The 25,052-nt window shown below is 36.0% G+C and overlaps 1 protein-coding gene across 2 annotated transcripts; it reads right to left on the bottom strand.

Moving 5' to 3' along the window:
- Nucleotides 1-1,910: 1,910 nt before the first annotated feature.
- On the bottom strand, nucleotides 1,911-18,205 carry LOC135682026 (melatonin receptor type 1A). 2 transcript variants are annotated; one of them, XM_089113204.1, is made up of 2 exons: nucleotides 17,139-18,205; nucleotides 1,911-8,146 (listed from the first exon to the last, which is right to left on the bottom strand). In XM_089113204.1, exon 2 carries the CDS (start codon nucleotides 8,127-8,129, stop codon nucleotides 7,077-7,079), a length of 1,053 nt encoding a protein of 350 aa, XP_088969330.1. In that variant the 5' UTR covers nucleotides 8,130-8,146; nucleotides 17,139-18,205; the 3' UTR covers nucleotides 1,911-7,076. The 2 variants fall into 2 exon arrangements, with proteins under 2 accessions (XP_088969330.1, XP_065052799.2); XM_065196727.2 differs by lacking the exon at nucleotides 17,139-18,205 and adding an exon at nucleotides 14,907-15,379 and having other exon boundaries at nucleotides 1,912-8,146.
- Between the last annotated feature and the right edge of the window lie 6,847 nt (nucleotides 18,206-25,052).

The raw sequence follows: 25,052 nt of genomic DNA, 5'->3' as shown, positions 1-25,052 counted from the left end.
TCTATTGTGGTGCAAATTCCATTACAGATAAGAATGAGCTCCACGATTACCACGTTCAAAAAGAAATTTAAGGAATACCTGCAAAATTAACATCCTTTACCGAAGCACGATCCCTAGAAAGACCAGCATTATATATAAATTAATATTTATTTTTTCTTTTTTAACTTAGTAGCTGATAGGGTTTCTGTGTATAAATATAATAAAATGAAATGAAAATGACATCTGCCATCTGATAAAGTATTCCGAATTTTTTCCGTCACTTTATCTTATCAGTCGATCATTCATTATGTCTCGAAACATTGCATATTTTTGTCAAAAAGTTTTATCTGTAGTGGGATCTAGCTGTTCCGCAACAATGTCAAATATTTGAGATTATTTCTCCTACGCTCCACTGTTTGGGTAATTACACTGAATCAAAAATGTTTTTAACGTTCTGATTACGGTAAACAGTAATCTGAAACACAATAAACTAATTCAAAGAGTGCTAAACTAGCTCAAGGGCAAAGACGGAATCCTAAATCCTACCAGAATATCAATTATGTCATACCTTGCTATCCACTGAAAATATAGTTATAAGGTTACGCCTTAAATGGGCTGCGGTCACATCCTCAACGCATCATGGGGGGAGAAGCCCGGCGGGGGTACTCCCATTATGGCCTAACAGGGTTGTCCAGTCAGGGTCATAGAAACTAAAATGCTAAAAATTGCCAGCAAAAGGTAGTCTTTTTTGACAATAACCCTCAAATGGTAGCATAAGGACGGAAATTATGTCATTTGTAACATCAAGTTCTTTATACGCGCCTGGTCCTTCTTTGGCAAATTTCTTTAATTTTAACTGTTGCTGATTCGGGAAAGATAAAATCTTGCTCATTTGTCGGGAAAGATAAACATCGCAAGCTAATTTAAGGCGTTGTGTATTATCGAAACTAACCTTAAGTAAAGAAAACTAAAGTAGAAAAGGGCAAAAACGGCATCCTAAATCTACCAGAAAATTGTAAACTTGACAATGATTTAGGGGCAGCTTTCGTCTTAACGCGCATTCTTTGAAAGCTTCTTTTCACGAGACGAATCAGAACTGTTCTTACAACATACGATGAACTTTTTGCCCACGCTTTTACAAGAAGGCATAAGTCTGAATTGGTAAAAATTCTTCGAAATATGGCAATCGTGCTATGTTAAAATTCTTATTTATACAGCAATAACAACAAATCCAACTAGCTAGCAGCAGGAATCCTACAAGTACGACAAAACAAGCACAACACCACCGAGGGGGCTGGGGGTTGAAGCCCCCCCCCAGGGCCTAAAATAAGAAATTTTTACAGATCCACATTTTTTAGGAAAATGAAGCTTTCTACTTTGCTTGGATTGGCTAAATGGGCGTGGCAAATATAGAAACTGCCACCATAGTGCAAATAGCATGTTCTTATTGGGCAAAATCCTAAATGAATTGAGTATAAGTAACAAATACTAATTCTTTATAATTTGTGGATTGAGTTTTTAAGAAAATTAGCAAAATATAGTGATGTCTTAACTTGTCAGCAAAAAGTAATCGAAAGAAAACCTTTTACATGGCTTGTTCGGATCTTTGTCAAAGTTACTTTTTCTTTAATTTCACCTTCAAAAACCCCCTTGAATCAATCTTGCTTCCCATACTTCGGTGTTTTTTAGAGTCATATCTTTGCAGCTGTTTGTGAACTCGAAACTTACTAGATCAAGCATATTTATTGCAATATTCATACATTTGTGTTTCTGGAGCTATGCTGCTTTCACACAACATAAACACAACGATTCAGAGAAGATTCAAGTTACAAAGCTGCGTTACATAAAATACGAATTTATCTTTGATCGAACAAGATAAAATACCAATAAAATAAACAAACGATTTGCTACTAATGGGTTCATTAGGGTAAACTTTCAAAACATTTTCTGACTTATTATTGCAAAAAAGTTTGGAGGGCTATAGTATAGTTCCTAGATGAAAACGGAGTCAAATTAATCTGTTTTTGCCTTGCGTTCACACTACTCTGCTATGAAAAGTGAAAAGGGAGTCGTTTGAAAACGCTAATGAAAACGGATACTTTAGAATAGGGTCGTATTGAATACGCTCCGTTTTCAGTGTGAACATCAAAAACGGAGACATTTGGATACGCTAACATCGGCAACAAATTACATGCTTTGTAGCACACCAAATCTAAAAAAATTCGAAAGTTTTTCAAGATTTACTTTTATTTAATTTCATTTATATTATAATGACGCCAATTTGTTGAGGAGTCGTGAACGCCTCTTTCCAAAATTAAGGCCATCAACAGCGTTTTTGTTGGAGTAGTGTGAACACCTATCTTATTCACAGCGTATTCATATGAAAACGGATTAGTGTGAACGGACATCGTTTTCATCAACGAATACAGAGTGAAATGAACACGAAGTAGTGTGAACGTAGCTTAAATGTTCTTCCCAGCTAACCACCGAAAGGCCTATTATCATTCAGCTGCTGTAGCCTTGAGAGAACTCTTTTCGATGCTTTTCCAATTTAAAACACCTTAGCTGAGTTGCTTTGCAACTTTTTCTAAAATCTACGGAAAGATATCACATATACCCCAAAACAGCATAACAATCTCATAAAGTGCAATTGATTTTCCTCCACATGTACTGAAGCTTCGAGTTTAATTCTTATGTATTATCCATTGTTCATTTATTATAGCAATTTTCTTATAAAAAATGAGTGCAGTACATGAGGCTGGGATTAGGCATTTACTTCGCATTGAAAAAAATGACAGTTCCACATTTTTATTAACAACTCCACAAAATAAGTCAGATCTACGCTTATTTTAAGTCCTGAGCCCCCTACTTATTTCCAAGATGAACATTCTTTTACGGCTTTTTCAATATCTTAAATAACAGAATCTGTAATAAAAAGAGAATAGTTGATTTTATTCGATCTATTTACTAACTCATTTCCCTATATTCCTATTATTTGTCTATTATTTGCAACAATTCAGTAAAAAACTTTTTGTATCATTGCAATGTCTCATTTTGGATGTTTAATCCTTGCACAAAAATACAATGGCTGCGTTCCAAATGTTGGCAGCTCGATTCAACTCAATAGCCACCTGGCAGGCTCACAATAAATCAACAGATTCTTTGCAGCAAAAAAAATTTCTTAGAAAAACGACAACAGACACTTTTGGTCGATGTTGACAAAAAACTTTTCCTAAGCAATAACTTTCGCTTGGTCAACAGTCGCACAATCGCAATACTTTAAGCGCTTCTAGTATTGGCTTCTCAAACAGACATCTTTATAGATGATAGCCGTGTGGCGCCCAACGTACGCTTTCAGACGTATGGTGCCCAATGTGTGGCGCCCAATAAAGTCTGGTTGCTCCAAGTCTATTTTAAGCTTGAGAGAGAGGAGTATTTGTTTTCTTCCAGTGGATTTCTGCGAAGGAGACGGACTGAGAGGGGAATTTCGCCTTCCCGAACGATCTTGCTATTTATGCTGGAATGGAAGATCTTGCTGTTGAAAATTCCTATCTTCGCTACATCTATCTTGGTTTGTCAAAGGTCTTGATTCCGTGCACCTACTTTATAGCTTTTATAGCTTTGAATAATAACTTTTTGTTGCTATTTGTAGGGAGGGAAAAATTTCTGAAAATTTTGCGACGGATGGACAATCCTATATTCCCTGACAACAAAAAATCGGCATTTCTGCTTGTATTATCGACATAAGTAGTGATATAGAGGTACCACATCATAGATAGATTAAAATAACAACTTTTTGTTGCTTTTTGTAAGGAGGAAAAACTTCTGAAAATTTTATGACAGACGGGCAACTCGAAACTTGTCCAATAACTACGCACATGGGGTTTGACCTACCAAATAAACGATTGACATCAACTATTATTCACCTCTACTAGCTGTTGATAACAAATGATGTGATTTTAACAATCTCAAATGACACTTTTCTGTCCGTCCGTCACGTCCGTCAGTCACGATTATCCATTGGAACTTTTGGCATTAAAATTTCCAAATGTTGAGAAATATAGTTGTTCAACATGTTTGATGATGTTTCAAACTGATATTCAATTGTTAAAAATATTTCAAATTTATCTCGTTGGCTTAGATATAATACTTGAACACGTGAAATTAATCTTTTCAGTTTTTTCTATCCCGTCCGTCCGTCCGTCCGTCCGTCCGTCCGTCTGTCCGTCCGTCCGTCACGACAGATATTTGTATCCTTTTAAGACGATGTATAGAATTGCTTCAGCTAATCTACACCTCCTCACAGTGTGACCAGATCTCAATTTTCGTATTATGCCAAATTTGTCATAAAATATTGCTAGATTTGCAAAAATTGTGCTAAATTTCAAATCAAGGCACCCCTGCTTGTAAAAGAGGCTAGAGGATGCTCAGAATATCAAAAGTGACCAAAGTTTCCATTTGGCCTTTTTGACCCCCAATCTAAAACACAGTGTACTCAAAATTGCCATCTTTTCTACACAAAAAGGCAATTTAGATTAATAGTTTTGACATCCAAATTTCTTAACCCCTTGGCCGTCATAAATTGATTTGGCCGAAGAAGCAAAAGTTGGCAGAATTCTGGCAGCAGGTTGCAAAAAATCACAAAAAATGCAAAGGAAAATAAATTTTTTACATAGATGATATTCAAATTTGTTTTAGAATGATTCCAAAATTGCAAATAAAGAAACACGAAACAACGTAAAAGATAACAGACAATGTAAGATGAAAGTAAATGAAAGCTTTGTAACCTACAAAGCAAATTTTGATTACACTATCATTCCCCGCAATTTTCAAAAATTTAGCTTTTTTGTGTACTGAATTTAGCTGGCTGAATTTGGCTGCCAACCATAAAATATTTGGCTGCCAACCATAAAGTATTTGGCTGCCAACCATAAAATATTTGGCTGCCAACCGTTCCAAACACTTGGCTAAACCCTGAAAGTGGAAAGTCACACATTCTTGTGTAAAGTGTTTCCATTCGGTGGTGATAGACAACAGATCAATGGAAACAGCGATTTTTTAAAAACTATCAAAATTATGCCAGAGTTATGCTAGATTCCAAATTATGCTAGATTTTATGCTAAATGACAATTTTTGGTCACTTTTATGCTGAAAGCATTATATTATGCTAGTCACACTGCCTCCTTGTCAGTTCTTTCATGACACAAAAGAAGAAAATTCTAGAATTAACGGTTAATTTTTGAGACCTTATGAAACTATCGTTTGTCGGTCCGTCACGGAAAATGAATTTTCTAAATATCCTCATTCGGAAAATAGCCTCATTGTTTTTTATTTAAACCTCTTGGCGTATGAATTTCGATAAAACCCATACTGATGGAATAAATTAGCCCTATTCCCGGCAAGAGAAGGCAGTTTTCCAGTTTAATAATGTTCTGTGCAAGATAACAATTAATAATACGAGATCGGTTAGAATCCCGTTATAGATATGATTTCCTAAGAACAAACAATTTTATCGAAAAGAAATAGTGGTATTGACAGATTGGCAAAGTAATTGAAGGTGTCCGACATTACCTATGCCTACCCTTCATGTTTTCCCTTTGTTAAGCTTAAAACACCTTCAAGGCTGCAAGATCTTAGTTTGCTCCCGTGATTCGGCTACATGTTGCGTTTCCGAAATATTTTATGATGGCCTGCAACTAAGCAACATTTTGCATAGAAAGTCATATTGATATCAGGCTTCCCATGATTAAAAGCAAACCCCATAATTGAAAACAGCATTTATGGAGATGATCTGAAACGTTCCAAAGACCAACTACTTCATCAAATGGGTATGATCTTCTCATGGCAATTCTGATCTTTCAATGAAGCTAAACTGTCTTCAAATCATTTGTCAAGAAGGAATGTAGGAATGTATAATGGAGAGATGTCATGTTTGTATTGAATACGCGCATGAAGATTATGGATTCAATGACATTGCGAAAAATATCATGCCTTGCTCATTACAATTTATGATAAAATGTTTTTCAAAAATTTAGAACCCCCTAGAAGCCACAGGAATTCAGGTTTTAATCAAATTTGGCAAAAACTGATTTGCGATGTCCATTTTGAAATTTCTGATAAAGTCTAAAAAGCCTAAAAACATGAAGGATTTTGCCCTTTGAAGCTATTTATCCCTTTAATACCACATTTTAATTCGCGCAGAATCTGAATATGTAGTCAAGTTTTTATTGGAACATGGATGAATAACAGGTCTCATCAGGCTTACTTCAGAAGGAAACTATAAAATATGAGCTTCATATGCTTTCATGCATTTGTTAATGTATACTATACATGTTACAACGCGTTGCTTTTATACACAAGTTTTTTACAGTTACCAATGACGCTAAGTGATGTCTAGCCCAGTTTATGGTCTAGCCCAACATCTACCTACACCTTGTATAAATAATATCATAGGGGACCTGCCCCGTTTTCGCTGTACTACCGCCTATCCGATAAGAAGAGTGATCCGATACGAAATGAAAGCGGTGTAAACAGGGCCTAAATTGTTATTGCTTTGAAAGTAAGAGAGTATTTAGCTAAATCGATTATACGACGACGAGTAAACTGGACGACGAGTATTTAGCTAAATAGATATTGAATTTGTAAAAATCTTGAATTTTTGAATACGGCCACTTTAAACACCTCTTTTGTCGCAAAATTTTGGTGTTGAATTAGCGACTGAAAGTTAAACCACTGTTCTATGTCTCCACAGCAAAGAACTAAACATGATGTTACTTCTTATTATTGGGTGGGATTGAAAATGACGTTTGTCTTTTGTTTTCAATTCTTGGAAAATTCAGAGACAGAATGCAGAGTATAGAGTGACGATGTTGATATATCCGTTTAGAATATAGCAATGGATATATCTTAAAGTTCAAAGGCCAGGGGCAGCAGACTTGTACTGGAGGATCTATTGATACTAACATCTATATATACGCTAAAAATGTATGTATTAACAGGTTGATTCTAGCTGTACACAGTCTACTATTTGAACCTTTTCAATCCGTTCATGAAGTATAAACTGGTGGTTTGATGAATGACTTGTTCTGTGTAGAACTTCAGCAGAACAAAAAGTAGTGCTTGAATGCTTTTCTGTATTGGGTGTTCATGAAGCCATAAACAATAGGGTTTATAGCGTGATTTGAGAATGCCAGAAGTGTAACAGAGATGTCCACCCATACGTTTGGTTTTTTCCACGGATTCACCATCTCCAACGCGTTAACCACCATTGCTGGGGTATAGACAACAAAAAAGATAAGAATAATAACGAAAAGCATGATAGTTATCATCAACATACCGCTATTTCCATAAGCAGTTTTTGAGCTGTTATTATCTGTTAGGTCAGAGAGCTGTCCCTTTCCTCTCTCGTTCCCAATGATTTTCAAAGAAACTTGTGAAGTTGATGTTTCGGGTTTCCAGCCATACTGTCTCGGCCCAAAAGAAGATTTAAGATCGAATGTCACTTTCCTTCGACTACGCCTAACAATCTTGAATATTTGCAAGTACAAAACAATTATTAAGAAGACAGGCAGCGCTGAGATAACTGTGTAAGAAACAAAGAAGCGTGAACTCTTGTGAAAGTCCATTGAACACAAGCACCGGGTTGGTCGAAATTCATACGTAGCAAACTCCAAACCATATAAAGGAGGTGAGGAGGCGATAAAAGCAGCTACCCATGTCAAAAGCACCATAATCCACGTTCTCTTGATGGAAAATAGCTGGTGGTAATTCATAGGATACTTGATATTGCAAAAACGATTTATACTGATCAGACCTAGCAGGTAAAGGCTTGCAAACACTGTGCACATCATAACATAAGCTGATATGCGACATCCAATATGGCCAAACAACCATTTGCCAGAAATTACAGTGGCTGCAATGGTTCCAGTATTGAGGCACTGAATCAAGTCTGCAATTGCAAGATTTGCTATTAGAATATTCGTACTGTTCTTCTTTACTTTGGTTTTGAAGACGACGAGGCAGACAAATGAGTTGCCAAGCAGCCCTGTTATTACCAAAATTAGGCCGATAGTGCCAAATAACGCACGAACATCAGTAGTAAAGATGGCATTGAGCTGAAAAACGTCTTGACTTGGTTGGCTCGAGTTCATGATCCTTCTCTTTATCTCTGAAAGGAATACAAAATGCACGATTATATAAATTAAGCAGAAGTTTTGGTATCTTGCTGCATTCTAGATAAGGTTAACAAACAATTCAAAATAGTTTCTGCGACTTTATATACAACTTGCAAATTATGCAGTAAATGATGAGCTTTGTTGGCCTGGGCCAGATTCGGTTAGGTTCAGGCAAGGATGTGGGGTTGCCACACCCCCCGCCCCTCAATATTTTTGTGTTCTTCGGTAACTTTTGCTTCCAGTCGGTAAAAAACATTTTTTGGTAGTCAGTAGTGACAAATTTTATCTATGACCATTACATGACAACAAACAAAAACTCAAATTTTGGGATAGTTGGAGGGTCATGGTAGCCAACCTTCTGCTAGGAGATGGTACCTGATGATAATGTAGTGACAAAATGACGCAAAGAGTTCCTTTTTTATCTTCTTTAGCTGAAAATTAAAAACTGAATTTTAAAGATGACTTTTTACATTACTTTCCAGACACTTGAAGGGTGAGGCACTAAATCCAATCATTATCTAACACACACCCCAATCCTTTTAGCTTAAATTCGTCCCTGGTTAGGTTTACAAGTTTCTCCCCTTTTCATTATATAGAATATTTACAAAGACAAAAAAGGCTGGGCTTAAGATACTCTAGTACTGACAGAAACAGTAAGAAAATACGACGTCATCAAATGCTAAAAGAAATCACAAAATTCAATTAGAAATTGTTCGCTAATTGGCACTTGGCGTACAATTTCCTGAGCCTGCAAGTTGCCTTTCGTGTGATTAGGTTATACATATCTGAAACCCGTTGATGGCATAGACAACTCGATTTTCCTGTCAAATGAACGGAGATCAAACATGCAGGAAACATTTTCATGTGCAGTGTATCTTTCTATTGCTATTTGCCTGCATTAAGAGAAAGTTTCGGAATTTTGGAAGTTTAGCTCGCGCAGCTCCTTTAACTTGCTAGCCCCATAAAAGACAATTTCGTCAAAAATGCACAACCAAAAAGTTATTTTTCAGTGAATAAAAAACTTCCATTATACAGTCTCATAACTTGATTTGATAAAATTTAGCTGTAGAACTCGGTATATCATCATATCTATCACAGAAATGTATAAAAGAATTATTAAAGGTAAGAGAGGCAAGTCTTCGGTAAATTCATAACAAATAACCTGTTGAGAAAATTCATTCAGCAGTTGACTTAGCAATCCAAAATGTTTGGTAATGAGTATCACCACAAGGCCCGCACCACTGATCCTAGACTGGAGGGGCCATCAATGTAAAGAGGTTTCTTCTTGCCTCTCAAACACCCATTGTGGCAAAAACTTTGATTCACTGTTTTACCTGTGAACTTTGGCTCAATGTGTTCTATAGGCTTATCTTTATAAATTATCTGAGTTTATTGAATCTTTTATTTAGCGAAAAAATGGGGGAGGCCATGACCCACCTGTTACGTGGGCCCTGGTGTCATGCGCAGCAATAAGAATTCAGTAATGATAAATCGTTACGTTAGTATCTTGTAGAAGCTTCTAGAAAGGATCAACACTGGTTTAAAAGGACTGGCTTCACGTAGAGTTTCTCTAAATAATTCATCTTGCAGCTGTCACTCGTGAATTTCTCTAATAACATCAAAACCATTGACATTAAATATGCGATAGATGTAGAGATATTTGTGAATGTTATTTCACGAAAACTCATTTCTTCTTGCCAGGTACAAACAGTGGTATGTAATTTGCTAGTAAATGACAGATCTCTTTACTAGCAAATTACATTCTATGCTGTCCCGATGTATACCTAATAAAACCATTAAATGTAATGACAAAGATCCTTCTTGGTTTAATTCTCAAATTAAAACAGCGATTAAGAGAAAACACAGGGTATATAGTAAGTATTTGAAGCGTGGGAGGAAACCTGAAGATTGGATTGAAGTAAAAATTGTTCGCAATGAAACTTCTAAAATGATTACGGCTGCAAAAGAACAATATTATTCAAAATTAGGCCAGAAACTATATAGGTCCCAAGTTGATACAAAGACCTACTGGCCAGTCTTTAACAGAATTCTTAATAAAAAAGCTTTTGTAGCTATCCCTCCTTTATTAGAAAATGGACTCTTTGTGACAAACATTAAGACAAAAGCTACAATTTTAAATAATTATTTTATAAAGATCTCTTCCCCCTATTGCACCTAAATGTAATGTAACATTGGAGAGCCTGTTCATTGATCCTGACAAATTGCTACGATTATTACGGTCCTTGGACCCACAAAAATCCCATGGCGATGACGGCATCTCGATAACTATGATAAAATTATGCGATGAAGCTATTATCGAGCCTCTTTGCATGATATATCGAAAATGTTTAGAAACTGGAGTATACCCATCTGCTTGGAAGAAATCAAATGTAGTACCTATTCGTAAGAAGGAAAGCAGACAGTTGAAAAAGAATTACAGACCAATATCTCTTTTGCCGATTTTCGGAAAACTTTTAGAAAAGCTTATCTTCGATGCCATCTACAGTCACTTATGCGACAATAGGCTCATAGTTGAGTACCAGTCTGGTTTTCGACCAGGCGATTCAACTATAAACCAGTTACTGTTGATCAGTCATAAAATCTACAGTGGATTTGAGGAAGTACCTAGTAAGGAAACTCGGGCAATTTTCCTGGATCTGTCGAAAGCGTTTGACAGAGTCTGGCACGAGGGGTTAATATACAAATTACAATGTAATGGAATTTCTGGTAGCTTGCTCATGCTTTTTGAAGACTTTCTTCATAACCGCAAACAAAGAGTTATCTTAAACGGCCAGGCTTCTGAGTGGCAAATGGTGTCATCAGGAGTACCCAAGGCTCTGTACTTGGTCCTTTACCTTTTTTAATCTATATCAACGATATAGTAGACAATATTATTTGTGATGTTAGGCTCTTTGCAGATGATACATCACTCTTCTCTATAGTAAATGATGCAACTCAGACTGCTTTAAAGATTAATGAAGACTTAGACAAAATCAAGAAATGGGCTTGGCAATGGAAAATGGAATTTAATGCTGATAAAACAGAAGAAGTTATATTTTCTGCCAAAAAACAGCAACCATTCCATCCCTCAATTGAGCTAGGAAATCAAATCATTACTAGAAAGAATTAACACAAACATCTTGGAGTAATTTTAGATTCTAAACTAAACTTTCAGTCACAAGTTAGAGAAGCTGTAATAAAAGCTAGGAGGGCATTGGCCTCATAAAATACCTCTCAAAATATGTTTCTAGAGATGTTCTAGATCAAGTTTACAAGCTTTACGTTAGGCCTCACCTAGACTATGGAGACATGATATACCACAAGTTTGACCCAGATTTGAGAAGCACTGTCACAAAGCATTGAGCAAGCTCAGTATACGGCGACTCTGGCTGTCACAGGTGCCTGGAAAGGGACCAGCAGGCAAAAAATATATGAGGAACTTGGATGGGAGTCTATGTATGACAAAAGATGATATCGAAGACTATGCCATTTTTTCCAGTTAAGACAATCAAAAACACCAGAATATCTGTTTAACGAAATTCCTCCTGAGCGACAGATACCTTACATGATTCGAAACCCTCGAAATTATGACCCAAATTTTTGTAGGACAAATCGTTTTTCTAATAGCTATTTTATAAACACAATTTATGAATTTAATCTTCTCGACAGCGAAATAACAGATTCAAAATCAATTTCAGAATTTAAACGTAAATTTTTGTCTGTAATAAGACCCACAAAAAACCAGTCTTTGTAAATTCTACAGTAACGGTAACAAAATACTTCACCCAACTTCGAATGCGATTCAGCCCTTTAAACGCACACAGTTTTAGACACAACTTTGATTGCCTGAGCCCCTTGTGTGTTTGTGGCGCAGGTGATGAAGACAACGAGCACTTTTTCCTGCACTGCCATTTGTTCCCAGCAATGCGAAACGAGCTCTTTGGTCGGCTTTCTGAAGTCACTGGACTCAAAATTTCAAACCTCTCCGCAACGGAAATTTGTGAATTAATACTTTATGGAAGCTCCGAATTAAATGTACTTGCCGATAGACTTCTTATTGAGGCCACACTTCACTTCATCAAAAACACTAAGATATTCTTTTAATTGAAAACACAACAGCAGCAACTCCTTCTCTTAATTTTTTTATTTTCCTGATCTACCTCTGAAACATGTAAATTATGTAAAAAATGTGTGTAAATTTTTCTAGAGGTACCTTACTTTTCCTGATTTAGTTTCTTTTACTTCTCTCCCTTTATTGTGTTTATATTTAGATGTAATTGAAAATTGTAAAAGGTCGATCGTAATGGAGACTAGATGACCTTGCGTCCTTTACTATTGTGAGTGACATGTATTTGAGTAGCTTTGTTGTAGCTTAAACTTTTAAATTATATAAAAATCAGTGGTATAATAGGGACGGATAATGCGGCATTACGCCGTGGTGATGCTTCCTGAAATGTTTGGACTTCATCGTTACACTACCTATCCAATCAAACAGTGGCTCTATGCTTCTTAAATATTAATATCATACTAGACATAGTACAACAAACCAAGCTATTTTTCAGTAAACAATAAAGAAGCTAAATTGACTAGACTTTCAATACTAGCCTCTCCCCAAATAAAGATCAATATGGAGCTATACTACAAGCAATAACAAATGGGGCAAAAACAAGTTACAGAGAAGCATGGAAAGAACATCACATGTCTGAGCAAGTGGACAAATGAGAGCTTAAGATCACAAAATAAATGGCTTGATGTTGTAAAAAACTCGAAGAAAAAAGAGTAGAGTGGCAAATGGGCAACTTATGTCCCCCGAATGGAAACAACAAATATGACAAAGTAGATCACTTCGTGGATACCAATTTCAATGAAAAGAGGATGCGGAAGAACAAAAAAGGACAACAAGATAATCTGCAGAACATCGAGAATGGCTCAGTTGTTAGAGGCACTGATTATAGACCCAAGGGTCCGTGGATCGAGTCCCTGGCATGACCAAACTTTCACCCAGAGTGAGAAGAGTCGCCAGCTCTCTGAATTTCCAGCCATAGGAATCACGAGGTGTGGTCACATCGAGAGGAAGGACCAGGACACTGCTCGATAAGCATAAGCTTCTCAGTGTCCCAAAAACTACCTTCGGATGCTAGGTAGAAACAAATACAAATACAAACAAATTGCTACACTAAGATGAGAGTAGCACAAGATCGAAAGAAATTAGGGAGTTTGTAGAAGCTACTGTGGGCCTCTAGTAGCCTGAACAGTAGACGATGATGATGATGATGCCCTTTGTAGTTGTATTAACTACGAAAGTATATACACTTTGACAGCTAAGTGCTCAATGCAGAGATGCATTAAAGAGCACAAATATTTTATATTTCTGAGAAAAAAGAATGAAGCGCTGTCTTGTGTTAAACTTTTGTGTTATACTTCTGAAAAGTTTATGACTACATCACTGGGTACAAATCATAAAGGAACTAACACTTAATTTTCATTAGGCTGGTTTGAATGCAAAGAGACACTGCATCACAACACAATATCAATCAATTGTGGTTGATTGGCCTATTTCGATCCACAACTGGGTATATATATTTCCCAGCGTAGAGTTTTCGATCTATGTTCTGACGTTTTAAACTCTGAAGAGTGTCAGACGAAAAGCTTTAGTTTACTAAATGTTTGCTTTTTCAAAGCCATTTTCAAGTTTAGTACCACCAAAAGATTGTTTACAATATCAATCACATGACTGATACATCCATCGTCTAAAAAGCATGGTTTCTATTCGATGTTGGGGGGTGCTCCCTTGAAGCCTTATTATATTTAAAAAAGTAAGAATACTTTGAGAATATATTCAGGCTGAAAATAAAAATCTTTCAAGAATTTCGAGGCTGGACAAAAATTATAACATTCTTGTAAAAAAGATGTATTCAGCGGTTTGCTTGCCGCGGTGATGTCAAGGAACAAAGATTATTCTCTTCTGGTGCCATCAATTTTGACATGCGTATGCTTCAGGTGGAACTGGCAATCAGTAGCTTAAAAATGTGTTTCAAAAATGATGTACAAACTATAAATAAAAGGGGAAAAACAGAGGGTGGTAGAAAGGGGGCTACAGCCCCCCTCCCGATAGTCTATCCACTGTAGTGCATATTTTCAAAGAACTTTGTGAATTTTAGGCAAATATTCGATAAACTTATGATTTCATAAATTATAAAACTTGATAAATTTGAATAAAGCATTTTAAGAGCAGCCGGCGAGGTCGTCAGATACCTGTGTCCTAATAATAAAGATTCGCGCGAAATCTGGCACATTTCTTTGTATGCCCAAATGACGACAACAACGTCAATTTGTAAGGAAAATTCGATAGAATCTGACAACAGAAAGTGTTACAAATTTGAAAGTTTGATTTAAGATTTGAGTTTTTCTCACTATATTTCTCATTATCAACAGAAATTATCGATAGTATCCGTAGATTATGGCTTGCAGCTTAAATTATCATCCTTCAACCAGCTGCTACGATTGCTAAGCAAAATCAGGTTGGGCGATGGGAAATGTGCATTAGAAATTCATACTTCACTTGAATCATCAGTGGAATTAATGGAACGAAATATATGGAAAATTTATGGCGCTTCGGAAAATATGAGCCAATATAACAAAACTAGCACGATGAGCAGATGTAAGCAAATTAGCCATCAAAACAAAGTCAAGAGTCAAATTATCGCTTCACGTTTTCCTTACTGCTAATCAAAAATAAAAGATGGGCCAAACCTGTGTCATGTCTTTTTCTTCATGAGCTTTTCGGTATTTTGCTCAAAACTACCATCACATCAATTTCCTTTTCGACTTTCGTGAGAAAGATAGCAATGCATTAAGTCCAGCCACATTGAATAACGCGAATCGTTGAAGCATCAAAATCTCTTTTTGCTTTATTGCACAAACCCTTTATCCTCGCAACAGTGGTTACAAACACAAAACAGATTGTTAGATGAGATACAATACAAAGAGAACTAATGGTGGGATTTACAAGTTTTGGAATGACCCAGATGACAAAGCGGAGGAAAAGGGGGGGGGGGAGAGGAAGTGAATATTTAAGGGAAAACTTTCCTAATCACAGAAAAAATTAAGGCATTGGTGTATTACATTCTATTGTTTTATGAACCCGATGGCAGTGACTCGATGTTCCTATTTTTCGCATAATTTTAAAAGCTTAGGTTTTCGTAATGCCGATCTTATTCAACATTTTCAAAAAATTTCCGCAAAGTCCACTAAATAACATTTTCAGTAGACAAAATTCTGACAAAATATGCTCCGTTTTTCAACGTGGCTTGTTATATTCTTACGTTGTTCTTTCTAGCCCCGATGTTCTTATTAACTGTGTTCTATGAAAAAAGAGTGTATATTTCTTAAACTACGCACTTCTGGCAAGAAAAATCAAGGAATCAGCTCCAAGTCAGACCTTTTTCTAAAGGCTATTGCTTGAAATAACACCAGCCTATAAAGAATAAGTACACTCTTTCATAGAACAATTTCATAAGAAAACATGCATCAAAACGTGCATCTTCTCGCGTTGCGTTAAAAGCATTGAAACAATTTTAACATTTATAGTTAGTATGAAAAATGTAATACCAAAGGTTGGAACTAGAAATTTTGTAATCAGATCGCTCAGTTTCCAAGGGTCGAAAATCTGCAACTCACTTCCAGATAAAATCAAAACAGTCCAACATTCAAAAGAATTAAAAAATCTGATAAAAATTTAGTTCCATGCAGTAAATTGACTGCCTTATACAATCCTTAAAATTGATACACGGGAGTCTGAATCAGTGCTTATCCTCTATTGTAACAACAAAAATTAAATATATGGTACAATCAATCAATACAAAAAATTAAGAACAATTAAAAACAAGTTAAGCCTGAAGTACTGTAAAACCTGTTATTCAACGACGTTTCTTTTAGTAGGCCAAGCCCGAAAAACTTGCAGCTACGCTTGACTTCTTGTGCTCGCACCTTGCCCAAAATAACAATGACGTATATTCTAATAAATTAACATAAATTTTCATCGAAAACATAAATTCGAAAAAATTTCGGACAACTTTTCAGAACTTCGTCGTGACAAAATGTCATCGTGGATTTTTAACGCAAAGATAGCAACACATTACCAAAATCTTCAAAGTCAAAACCATACAGATTGCTTTATACTCAATCCCACAGAGAAATGTTGCTTCTCTTGCCTCCCTCTCGCCTCCTTAAGAGTTTTTCTATGCGAATTCTCAAAAATTTTAAATGCAAGAAATTTCGCCGTGACCAAATTTCGTCTTATTTTGAATTTTGTCGAAGAAAATTTCGTCCAAATATTTGTCCGAGATTTTGTCACGACGAAATTTTTTGTAGTTAATGTATAGTAATGCATATGGAGGCATCGTTACTCGCACGCAGGCTGCAGCTGATAATTTGTCGTTGTTTGTCGAAGCGACCCGTCAGCAATATCATAAATGTTTCCAACCTACGCTCTTCTGTTAATGGCATGACCTGCCAAGACATTGTTATTGAGAAAACTGTTACATGAATTTTCATTATCGAGGCTATATTTTTCATGTGAGCGTATATTTGCTAATGCTATTTTAAAACAATTCCTGCATCATACCCATCCCATGTTATTCTGCATTAAAACATCGTCTCCTGTTCAAATTTCTTTAACTTACACCTCCGACCTGCCTTGAGCCACTTTTTTACACTTTTGCTGTTTCTTTGAATACGTAACAGTGTAGATTTTATTAGCTAAACAACCATATTACTAAAAACATCGTGCAAAACTGTTATTAAGTAGTCTTAGAAATAAAATATAGGAAGTAGCAAAATCAATGTTAAGATAAGAATATAATTAAGATTACTCGAGCCTGAATTTATCCAGAAAATAGGAACATCAAATCTGTGTCAAAAATATTTGATTCTTGTATAAAAAGGGGTGTAGTGTAAGGCACGAAGTAATAAAAATGCACATACCTTTAATCTTGTTCCATCAAGTACATTAGCCAGAAGTACTTTCTCTCTGTTCCAACGTATCACTCAGAGAAGCCCGTGTGCGTCACTTTCAGAAAGCAAGCGAGGAATGAATGCACCGAATCAACTACGCGGGACGGGAGCAGGTGAAAACTGAAGTTGTGTAGTTTGGAAGGTCTAATTTTAACGAGCTTTTCAAATCTAATCTTTCCTAAAAGTCTCTTCACGATGCGATTTTTTTTGCAAAGAACGCAGTGACAGTGAGAAAATAATATGGTTCTTTACTTAATCGTGGGGTACATAATGAAAACCATGCAAAAGTTCTTGCAGCTGTTCATAAGAAACTATCTTGGAGATTCTGTTATGTCTGAATTTCAGCGATATTTGGTACCATGGTGCACTAACTTCGTATGATTGTCTTGCGGTTTGCTAGCCCTAATCAATTATTTAATTACAAAAACTGTAATAAAAAGAAACCAGAAATCAAAGATACGATTAGAACTTAATATGTCACCAATTCAGAGAATTATGACATCAAACCTAAAGAAAGTGTAATGATGCAAAACTTCTTATTCACGATCTCATCAAAAACAACTTTTGTTCTCACTAAGACTTCCTATTTCGTACACGATTGACTTCTGTTCCCTTATTTTTCCGTGTTCTTGCAATTCTCCTACACAAGAGCAATGTTTTTGACTGTAGGATCGAAAAAACTTAATATCGATACTTGTTTCTATTTCAGGATAGCCTAGCGCGCATGGCATAAGCTTATGCCATAGTCTTGCCACATTTATTACTCCCACATTAGTATTTCACGTTTTTCTGTAATGAAATAGGTAATATATTTAATACTACCCGGATTGATTCCGCTGCATATCTCAATATATTCAGCACATAAGATAAGCTCATTTAAGTACCCAGGCTGGATACCGCCAATTACACCTGCTATTATTAATTACAGTAAACAATATTGTAAAGAGTTTAATGAAAGAAAAAGTAACGAGAAAGAGAGGAGTTAGATGCCTGTAAGACTTCTGAGAGCTATTGTTCTTTGATTTATTGGTTCATATTTGCGACAAGCAAATCGTGTGCTTCAAATTGGCGACAGGGGTGGGATACCATAGATTTAACTCGAAAACCAAGACAGAAGAAAACGATCATGAATTGTAAAGAAAACGATCATGAATTTCATATTGCTGGCATTTTATAGATACCATCATGTACATGCACATACACGTTGAATGAAATATGTCTGCATCAACATGAGTGTGCATTCACTGCGAAACTGCAGTACAAAGACACGCGCAAAAGGTGCTAGAAACTGCCCTGAAACAAAGCGTTCTGGGCCTGTTTATATGATCAAATTTATCTCACCATTCAACCAGTGAGCTTAGAGTTGAGATCCGACTTTTCTATACAAACTTTGTAATTTCCATCGTGTGTTTATTTGAACTTTACTCGTATAGCCGCCTATAGCGGTATCTGGAAAACCTGAGAATTTGGATAAAAAGAAGCCATCAACTGGAAAGTGGGATAGCGCTTGCATGTTAACAAGCTACGTATTCATTCCATTGGTCAGCTTATTGGCTGAAAAGTGGGATAAATTTGCTTTAGTAAAAAGACCCTAATACTCAGCACGGACAAGCATTCAGCTTGTTATTTGCCACAGGCGACTTTCCTGTGTCATAGGAGCATAAAAAGACGATTACCCTGAAAGAGTATGAACATAAAGGGAGCGTGTTTTAAAATAACAGGTGAAGAGCAACTGGTTATGGAGACAATGGTTCAGTTAATGGCTAATATTTTACTCCACGAAATTCGATTTCAGCTTATAAAAAACCTATTCATTAGACCTTTCAGTATCAGTAATTGCTGATCTTTATAAACTTTGGGTTCTAGAAAAAACACCAAAGAAGGAATAAAGCTTTCAAATAGCTTTTATTAATAATTGCAAAATTAACTACCAATGACGACGCTGCATTCGATTTGCGTCAATTGGCTCAAGCCCCAGTGTAATTATAATAAAAGAACCAATTTGAAAATATAGTGATCAGGAAAACTGAATCAGCAAGGGCTACTACTAAAACGGGGAATGGAGAATCGGGGAATGGAGTAGAAAGAGAAATGGAAAAGTGACGAGTTCCGGAAGGTAAACTCACTATCTTTGGACAGGGTCATCCCGGGGGTTTCCTAAGTTACAAAATCTATTTCTGGCCTGGTCACACCCTAATGGCCCTTTCAAAACAACAAAGCCACCCCAAAAGAAAAATGCCAGTCCGCCCCTGCATATATTTGATCGAGGCAACGTAATGAAAATTGTGAGTGCATGCTCACTAGAATGAAGTCTTTACGGCTCTGATTCTGAACCAAATAAAAGTTGAAACTGGAGACTTTGAAAGACAAAACTTCGATGAGCAAAAAGCAATAAAGACAGGAACTTGCCCTCGCACTTACAGTCCTTATATTTCTAGTCCTTATTTTATGGCCTGCATTTTTTCCAAAGTAAAGACAGATCTAAGAAGCAGTTTAAAAATATTAAAAGTTGAATAGCTGTTATCAACATATAAGTTGAATAGATGTTTTAAAAGATTAGATTCTTTTAAACTGATTGCTATCATTTATATTTGATAAAAAACACAATTTTATATGGAATGTCAGCTACAACTTTCACAAGATTAAACATCTTCTTGCCACAGCGCACGCTTGCAATGGTGCCGACATTATGTATTGTCCAATGTGGTGCGCATGCGCTCGCAATTTACACTATGTAGACCGACGCATTAGGTTTTAAATGTTGATCTTCATTTCACCATATACGTTAATGAAGTTTTTGATCCCTCGTATGTAGACTATATTGACAATGCACCTGTTCCAGCGCTAAGGTCAGAGAAAGGCATTGTCACGCGCGAAAATCTGTGAAATGTAGCTCGTTTTCACTCACACGCAACGCCCACTGTTTGGAACAGGCCGCAGCGGGAATTTTTAATAAAATTTCTTACAATTTCCTCTCTAAAACATGCTTTTGAGCATAAAAAGAAAGTACACAGGATTCTGGCGCAAAAACCTTTATAATTGCATTGCATGACTTATTTTTCTGTTTTCTTAAAGTTTCGTACTGACAATATGGATTTTAAAACAATAAGTCTATGGCAATCAATAGTGGGCATGCTTTGACCTACTGTCTATAATATTGTATAAGCATAATCTTTTATATATATAAAAAGTACACAGTACTAAACAAGCACTTTCTCAGTTTGAATTTTGAGAAATTGTCTCGACGGGTTTGCGGTAAGACATGCACATAACTTTTATTCGCTTCTTTGCCAGTTGGTGGATACGAAAAAATAAAACAAAGAACATTTGGAAAGGGGAATATTTGACATGAAGATGGTGTGTTGCGTATGGATGGATGCAACATTTGTTGAACCGTGCAACAATTTGACCGCTGTCAAACTCAGTGCAACAAATTCTGCACGGTACAACATGCGGGCCAATCGCATAGAGGCAGCTTTCTTTGCATTATGCTATAATAATGAGTTAAGATTGGAAGTGAGTTGATTACTGTTATATTTTCTTTTTATGTTTTTGAGTTTTTTACTTAGATATTTGAAAAACTTGATCAAACTCTTCACAGCAATATAAGATCATTGGATCAGTATGCTTTCTTCTTACATAGTTTTCATTTAAAGCGTATCTGATTTACCAAGAACTTTTTTATTAATCACAGCATTGCTGGATTCAACAAAATGTGCTTTGATAGCCCCTATTTTGCATTGGTATAACCTCAACATTTCACATCCATCGAAAGATTCTCTTGACTCTGTTTCCAGACATGTTCTTAAATTGCTGTTACAGAAAAGTGCAACTTACAGTGACATATCTTCGACCTAATCAACGGTAGCTTCCAGATATTGCTTTACAAGGTGTTGGCGCCAATACTTGCAATGTGAAGCTTTATTAGCACATTTTGATAATAAAAATATGCATCGATCTTAAAGCTTAGAGGATAGTACCTTTTTAAGACTCTTTACTTTGCCACTAAGTTTACTTTGACCAGCCAGAATAAGTTGTATATGGTTGAGAAGATTTCTTATCGGCTTGCAATAAGCGCGAGTGGTTTTTGTGATGAGATTGCGGTGAGACAGTGCGAGATTACTTAATAGGTTCTTCAACCTTAATCTTCAATCTTCATCTCCAACCTTCTTTTTCAACAATAATCTCCAATCTTCCCCTTCCACTTTCCTTTCGAACAGTCCTCTTCAACATCCTCTTCAACCTTTATAGACTCTTCAAAAGCTCTGCCGCTAGCTTCCTTCGCAATTAGAACTAATTAGAACTTTCTCCATGTGAAGCAAGTGGATTCTATTGAAATTGAATTGTGGTTGAAACTGAGGATCAATGAATGCTAAAAGAGAAAATACCTCAGTGGATGAGATGCGCCGTTTCATCTATTATGAGGTATGTGTAGATAAGACAACTCTTTAACCTTACGCTACTAGGTTTATACGATTAGGTAGCAATTTAATTGACTCCAACAAAATGCTGGTCTTGTGACATGAATAAACCTCTTTCTATATATGGTAAATCAAAGTAAACAACTTGACGTTCCCAAGTTTCAGCTTGCTGTGCACTGTACACCACAGGATCGGTTAATACAAAAAAAGGATTAAAGGAAGCCAGTCTCTTTTTGCTGTCTAATGACCAAAACCTTAGCGAGCATGACGATGAAACATGCTCATCATCAACTCTACTGAAAACCACACCGTGCACTGATAATGATACTTTTGTTACATTGGTGCCAAGTGAGGGTTACCGAGATGATGGAGACAGAAAATAGAGGTCTTGTTAAAAGTAGTCAACAGTAAGGAATTCAGGGTTCTGACGCAGAGGTGGCGCCAGAAATCTTCCGACAGAGGGGCTGGAGCTTCCGACAGGGGGCAAAAATGACTAAAATAAGCAGTTTTCGTACGCTATTTTGTCAAATTTGCTCCGACAATAATCTAAAATTTCCTCCGATGGGGGGCTAGATGCTTCCGACGGAGGGGCTGTAACCCCCCTAGCCCTCTCTTGGCGCCACCACTGTTCTGACGACTTCGCCGTCACTCGCACTTCTATACTGCATCGAAATAAGAAAGTTGGTTTTCTGTGCACATGGTATGCAAATATTTAGGTTCACAGTCAATGAAACACCAATGCTAATAGTTACAAATTTTGAAGCAAAATTGGGTGTGCCGATAATGACATTCGACCTTTTTGACCGATAATAACATAACATTTGACCGATAATAACATTCAACACACAAACACAGCTGTGTTTGATACCATGTGACACGGTTTAAAGTGCAAATGACTCCGCATAGCGCATGCATGAGTAGCTAACGATGAGATTGTTGCAGCGCAGAATTTTATGCTTGCTTCTTCGTCGTGTGCAATTAAATTATTACAAGTTAAGGTTAAACAAAACACTTTTGCAATGCAAAAACATAGAATTGTAGAACCTCAGATTTACACAAATCATTATAAGCGTGGAGAAATAAACAATTTCCGTCAAGATAAATATAAATAATTCCGATACTTCCATCAAAAAAAACAAAGACCTTGGCATTTAACTTTGAGCCCGTTTTGCAAACTTAAATGAAATATCTAAATCCTATGCGACAAAAATCGAAATTCCACAAGTATAAAGATATGACAAATCAATGGAGATTAAATGGATTCGAACAAGTTACTTGACAGACAGACGCACTGGCAAGGGCCACACTGGGCCAGGGGGAAGTGATCATCCTGTGTTTGAATACAAATTTATGCCTTCTTGGGTATAAAACATTTTTGAAGTTAATATGAGGAAATTTTTGCAGTCAACAGGGCAACTATTGCAGTATATAAAAAACTCAATCATTCAAATTAATTGGGTAATTCGTCAAAGGCTTCTTGTGTTCTGTGCTGTCACAATTTTTAGATTAATGACCAGTTGTCTTGTCTAGCATTATATATTATTGTAATTAATTCAAATAAAAATATAGCTTAAAGCCTTACCAAGAAAAAGCAATTTACACAAAATTTATGAAAATTAAATCTTTCAAATAATTCTAGTACAAACTTTTGAAGTAACAGACAAAAAACATGTTTAGCACAAAGTGTCATCCAGTTATACTGTTCTTCTTTGAATCATGCTCTGAGCAACAGCAAATCACAATACAAAAGCTCGTTTTTCTACAAAAAGGAATTGATGATTAAGTTTCATTCAAAATCATTTCTTTGGAAAGGGAATGATACTCTTTTAAAACCCTACCCCATAAACATGTCTTGAAAGTGAAGAAATTTTGGTCTGAAACTCAGAAAAGAGCAAATTTGATTTAATCTCTCATGAAAATTTTGAGCAGATCTATCTGTAAAAATGAGCAGCCACCAATCTTGGAGTAACGTCTATTCATATTGAGATAAACCATATGGAGAAATGATCCAATATATTAATTTATGATATCTCAAAAAGGTTAAAATACTGCTTGCTTATTTTTTTCATCTATTGATCTTCACAACCCCAAAAAATAAGAAGACATTGGCCAGCAAATGTGGAAAAAAGGCACACTTTAGACATAATAGGCATAATTTAAACACAAATAGACCTTACATCAAAACTGCCAAACTATGAATGTAATTGACTGTTAAGTCAAAATAAAAGTTCTTGGTATACGCAGCAAATACTAAAAAGCTTATTCTAAAATGATTGGCCACAAGTTCAAGTAGCTGTTTCCTCTTTGCCTTTGAAATCCCCTTGGGTCTATATTTTACTAGAGACAAAAACCCAACAAATTGATATGGCAACGCAATGTAAAAATGAGAAACCATGTTCCTTATTTATTGTGAAATCCCATTAAAAATTCTCAAAAAGCCATATACATGATTTTTGTACTTTAAAAATTCCCAAGAGGCCTTGCTCAGTAGGCTTAGGCCTAGAATACTTTGGTTTGACAGAGAAGCATAGTGAAACAAGGCAAAATTTAGTACTTCTTAAGCTCTAATTACATGGCTTATTTATCGAAATCCATGAAAAAATTAGAAAAAGGCTTTGAAATTCAAGGTTTGTTTTCCCATAGTACTTTTTTGCATCATTCTAATTTATCTGTTCGCATATCCTTTGTTTGAGTTTGATTTCATTTTCGAAGCCTCTGTCTTTGCTGTTCCCAATAAAATGATGCATTTTTAAATGATTTCATTTTTGAATGACTCCTTTTTGAACAGTGATTTTGAATGACGCTGGTTTGGAATCAAATGATTCTGTTGTTGAGTGTATTAATGGAACTCAAAATCTAAAACAGATTCACTCAAATCCAATTTCACTCGAAAACGAAAAAAAGGGAAACAGGGCCTAAAAACTTGTGCTTTAACTATATTACTTTGTTTTCAAGACATTTCTACCAAATTCTGTAAAAATTATTTGGTTGTATGAAAACTTTGCATTTTTTTCAAACAGTGATACACCCTAACAATGACACACCCCTTCAAATACATACAAACATGGCATTTAAAATGCTATCAGGTTTTCATAAAAATCATAAGGTCTCCATTTTTAGATCGTACACCAAGGCTGGGGATTACCAGCACGCCAACAAATTTAATTAACCAGGACTGATTAATCTGACAAGTGGCCAGCTTTATGATACTGCAAGGTGGCATGATTCAATACATGATTCAATAAAAAATCTACCTCAATTTGATTGCTGCTGATAACTATATTTTTATATTTCTGAATAATAGGTATATATTGCTCTAGTTTGATTTGTATATGTCATGCTATTTAGATTACATAATGCTCTGTCTCTCAATGTTATCACACTTTTTATTCCAAGGCAGGGAGCTGGCAACCAGTGGCGGACACTTGGGGGGTGAGGGGGGGGGGATGACTGCCCCCCAAAT

This window comes from Rhopilema esculentum, chromosome 16 (assembly GCF_057945365.1).
Source record: "Rhopilema esculentum isolate cy_ngs chromosome 16, ASM5794536v1, whole genome shotgun sequence".
Lineage (NCBI taxonomy): Eukaryota > Metazoa > Cnidaria > Scyphozoa > Rhizostomeae > Rhizostomatidae > Rhopilema > Rhopilema esculentum.
This window is presented reverse-complemented; position numbering and strand designations above follow the sequence as displayed.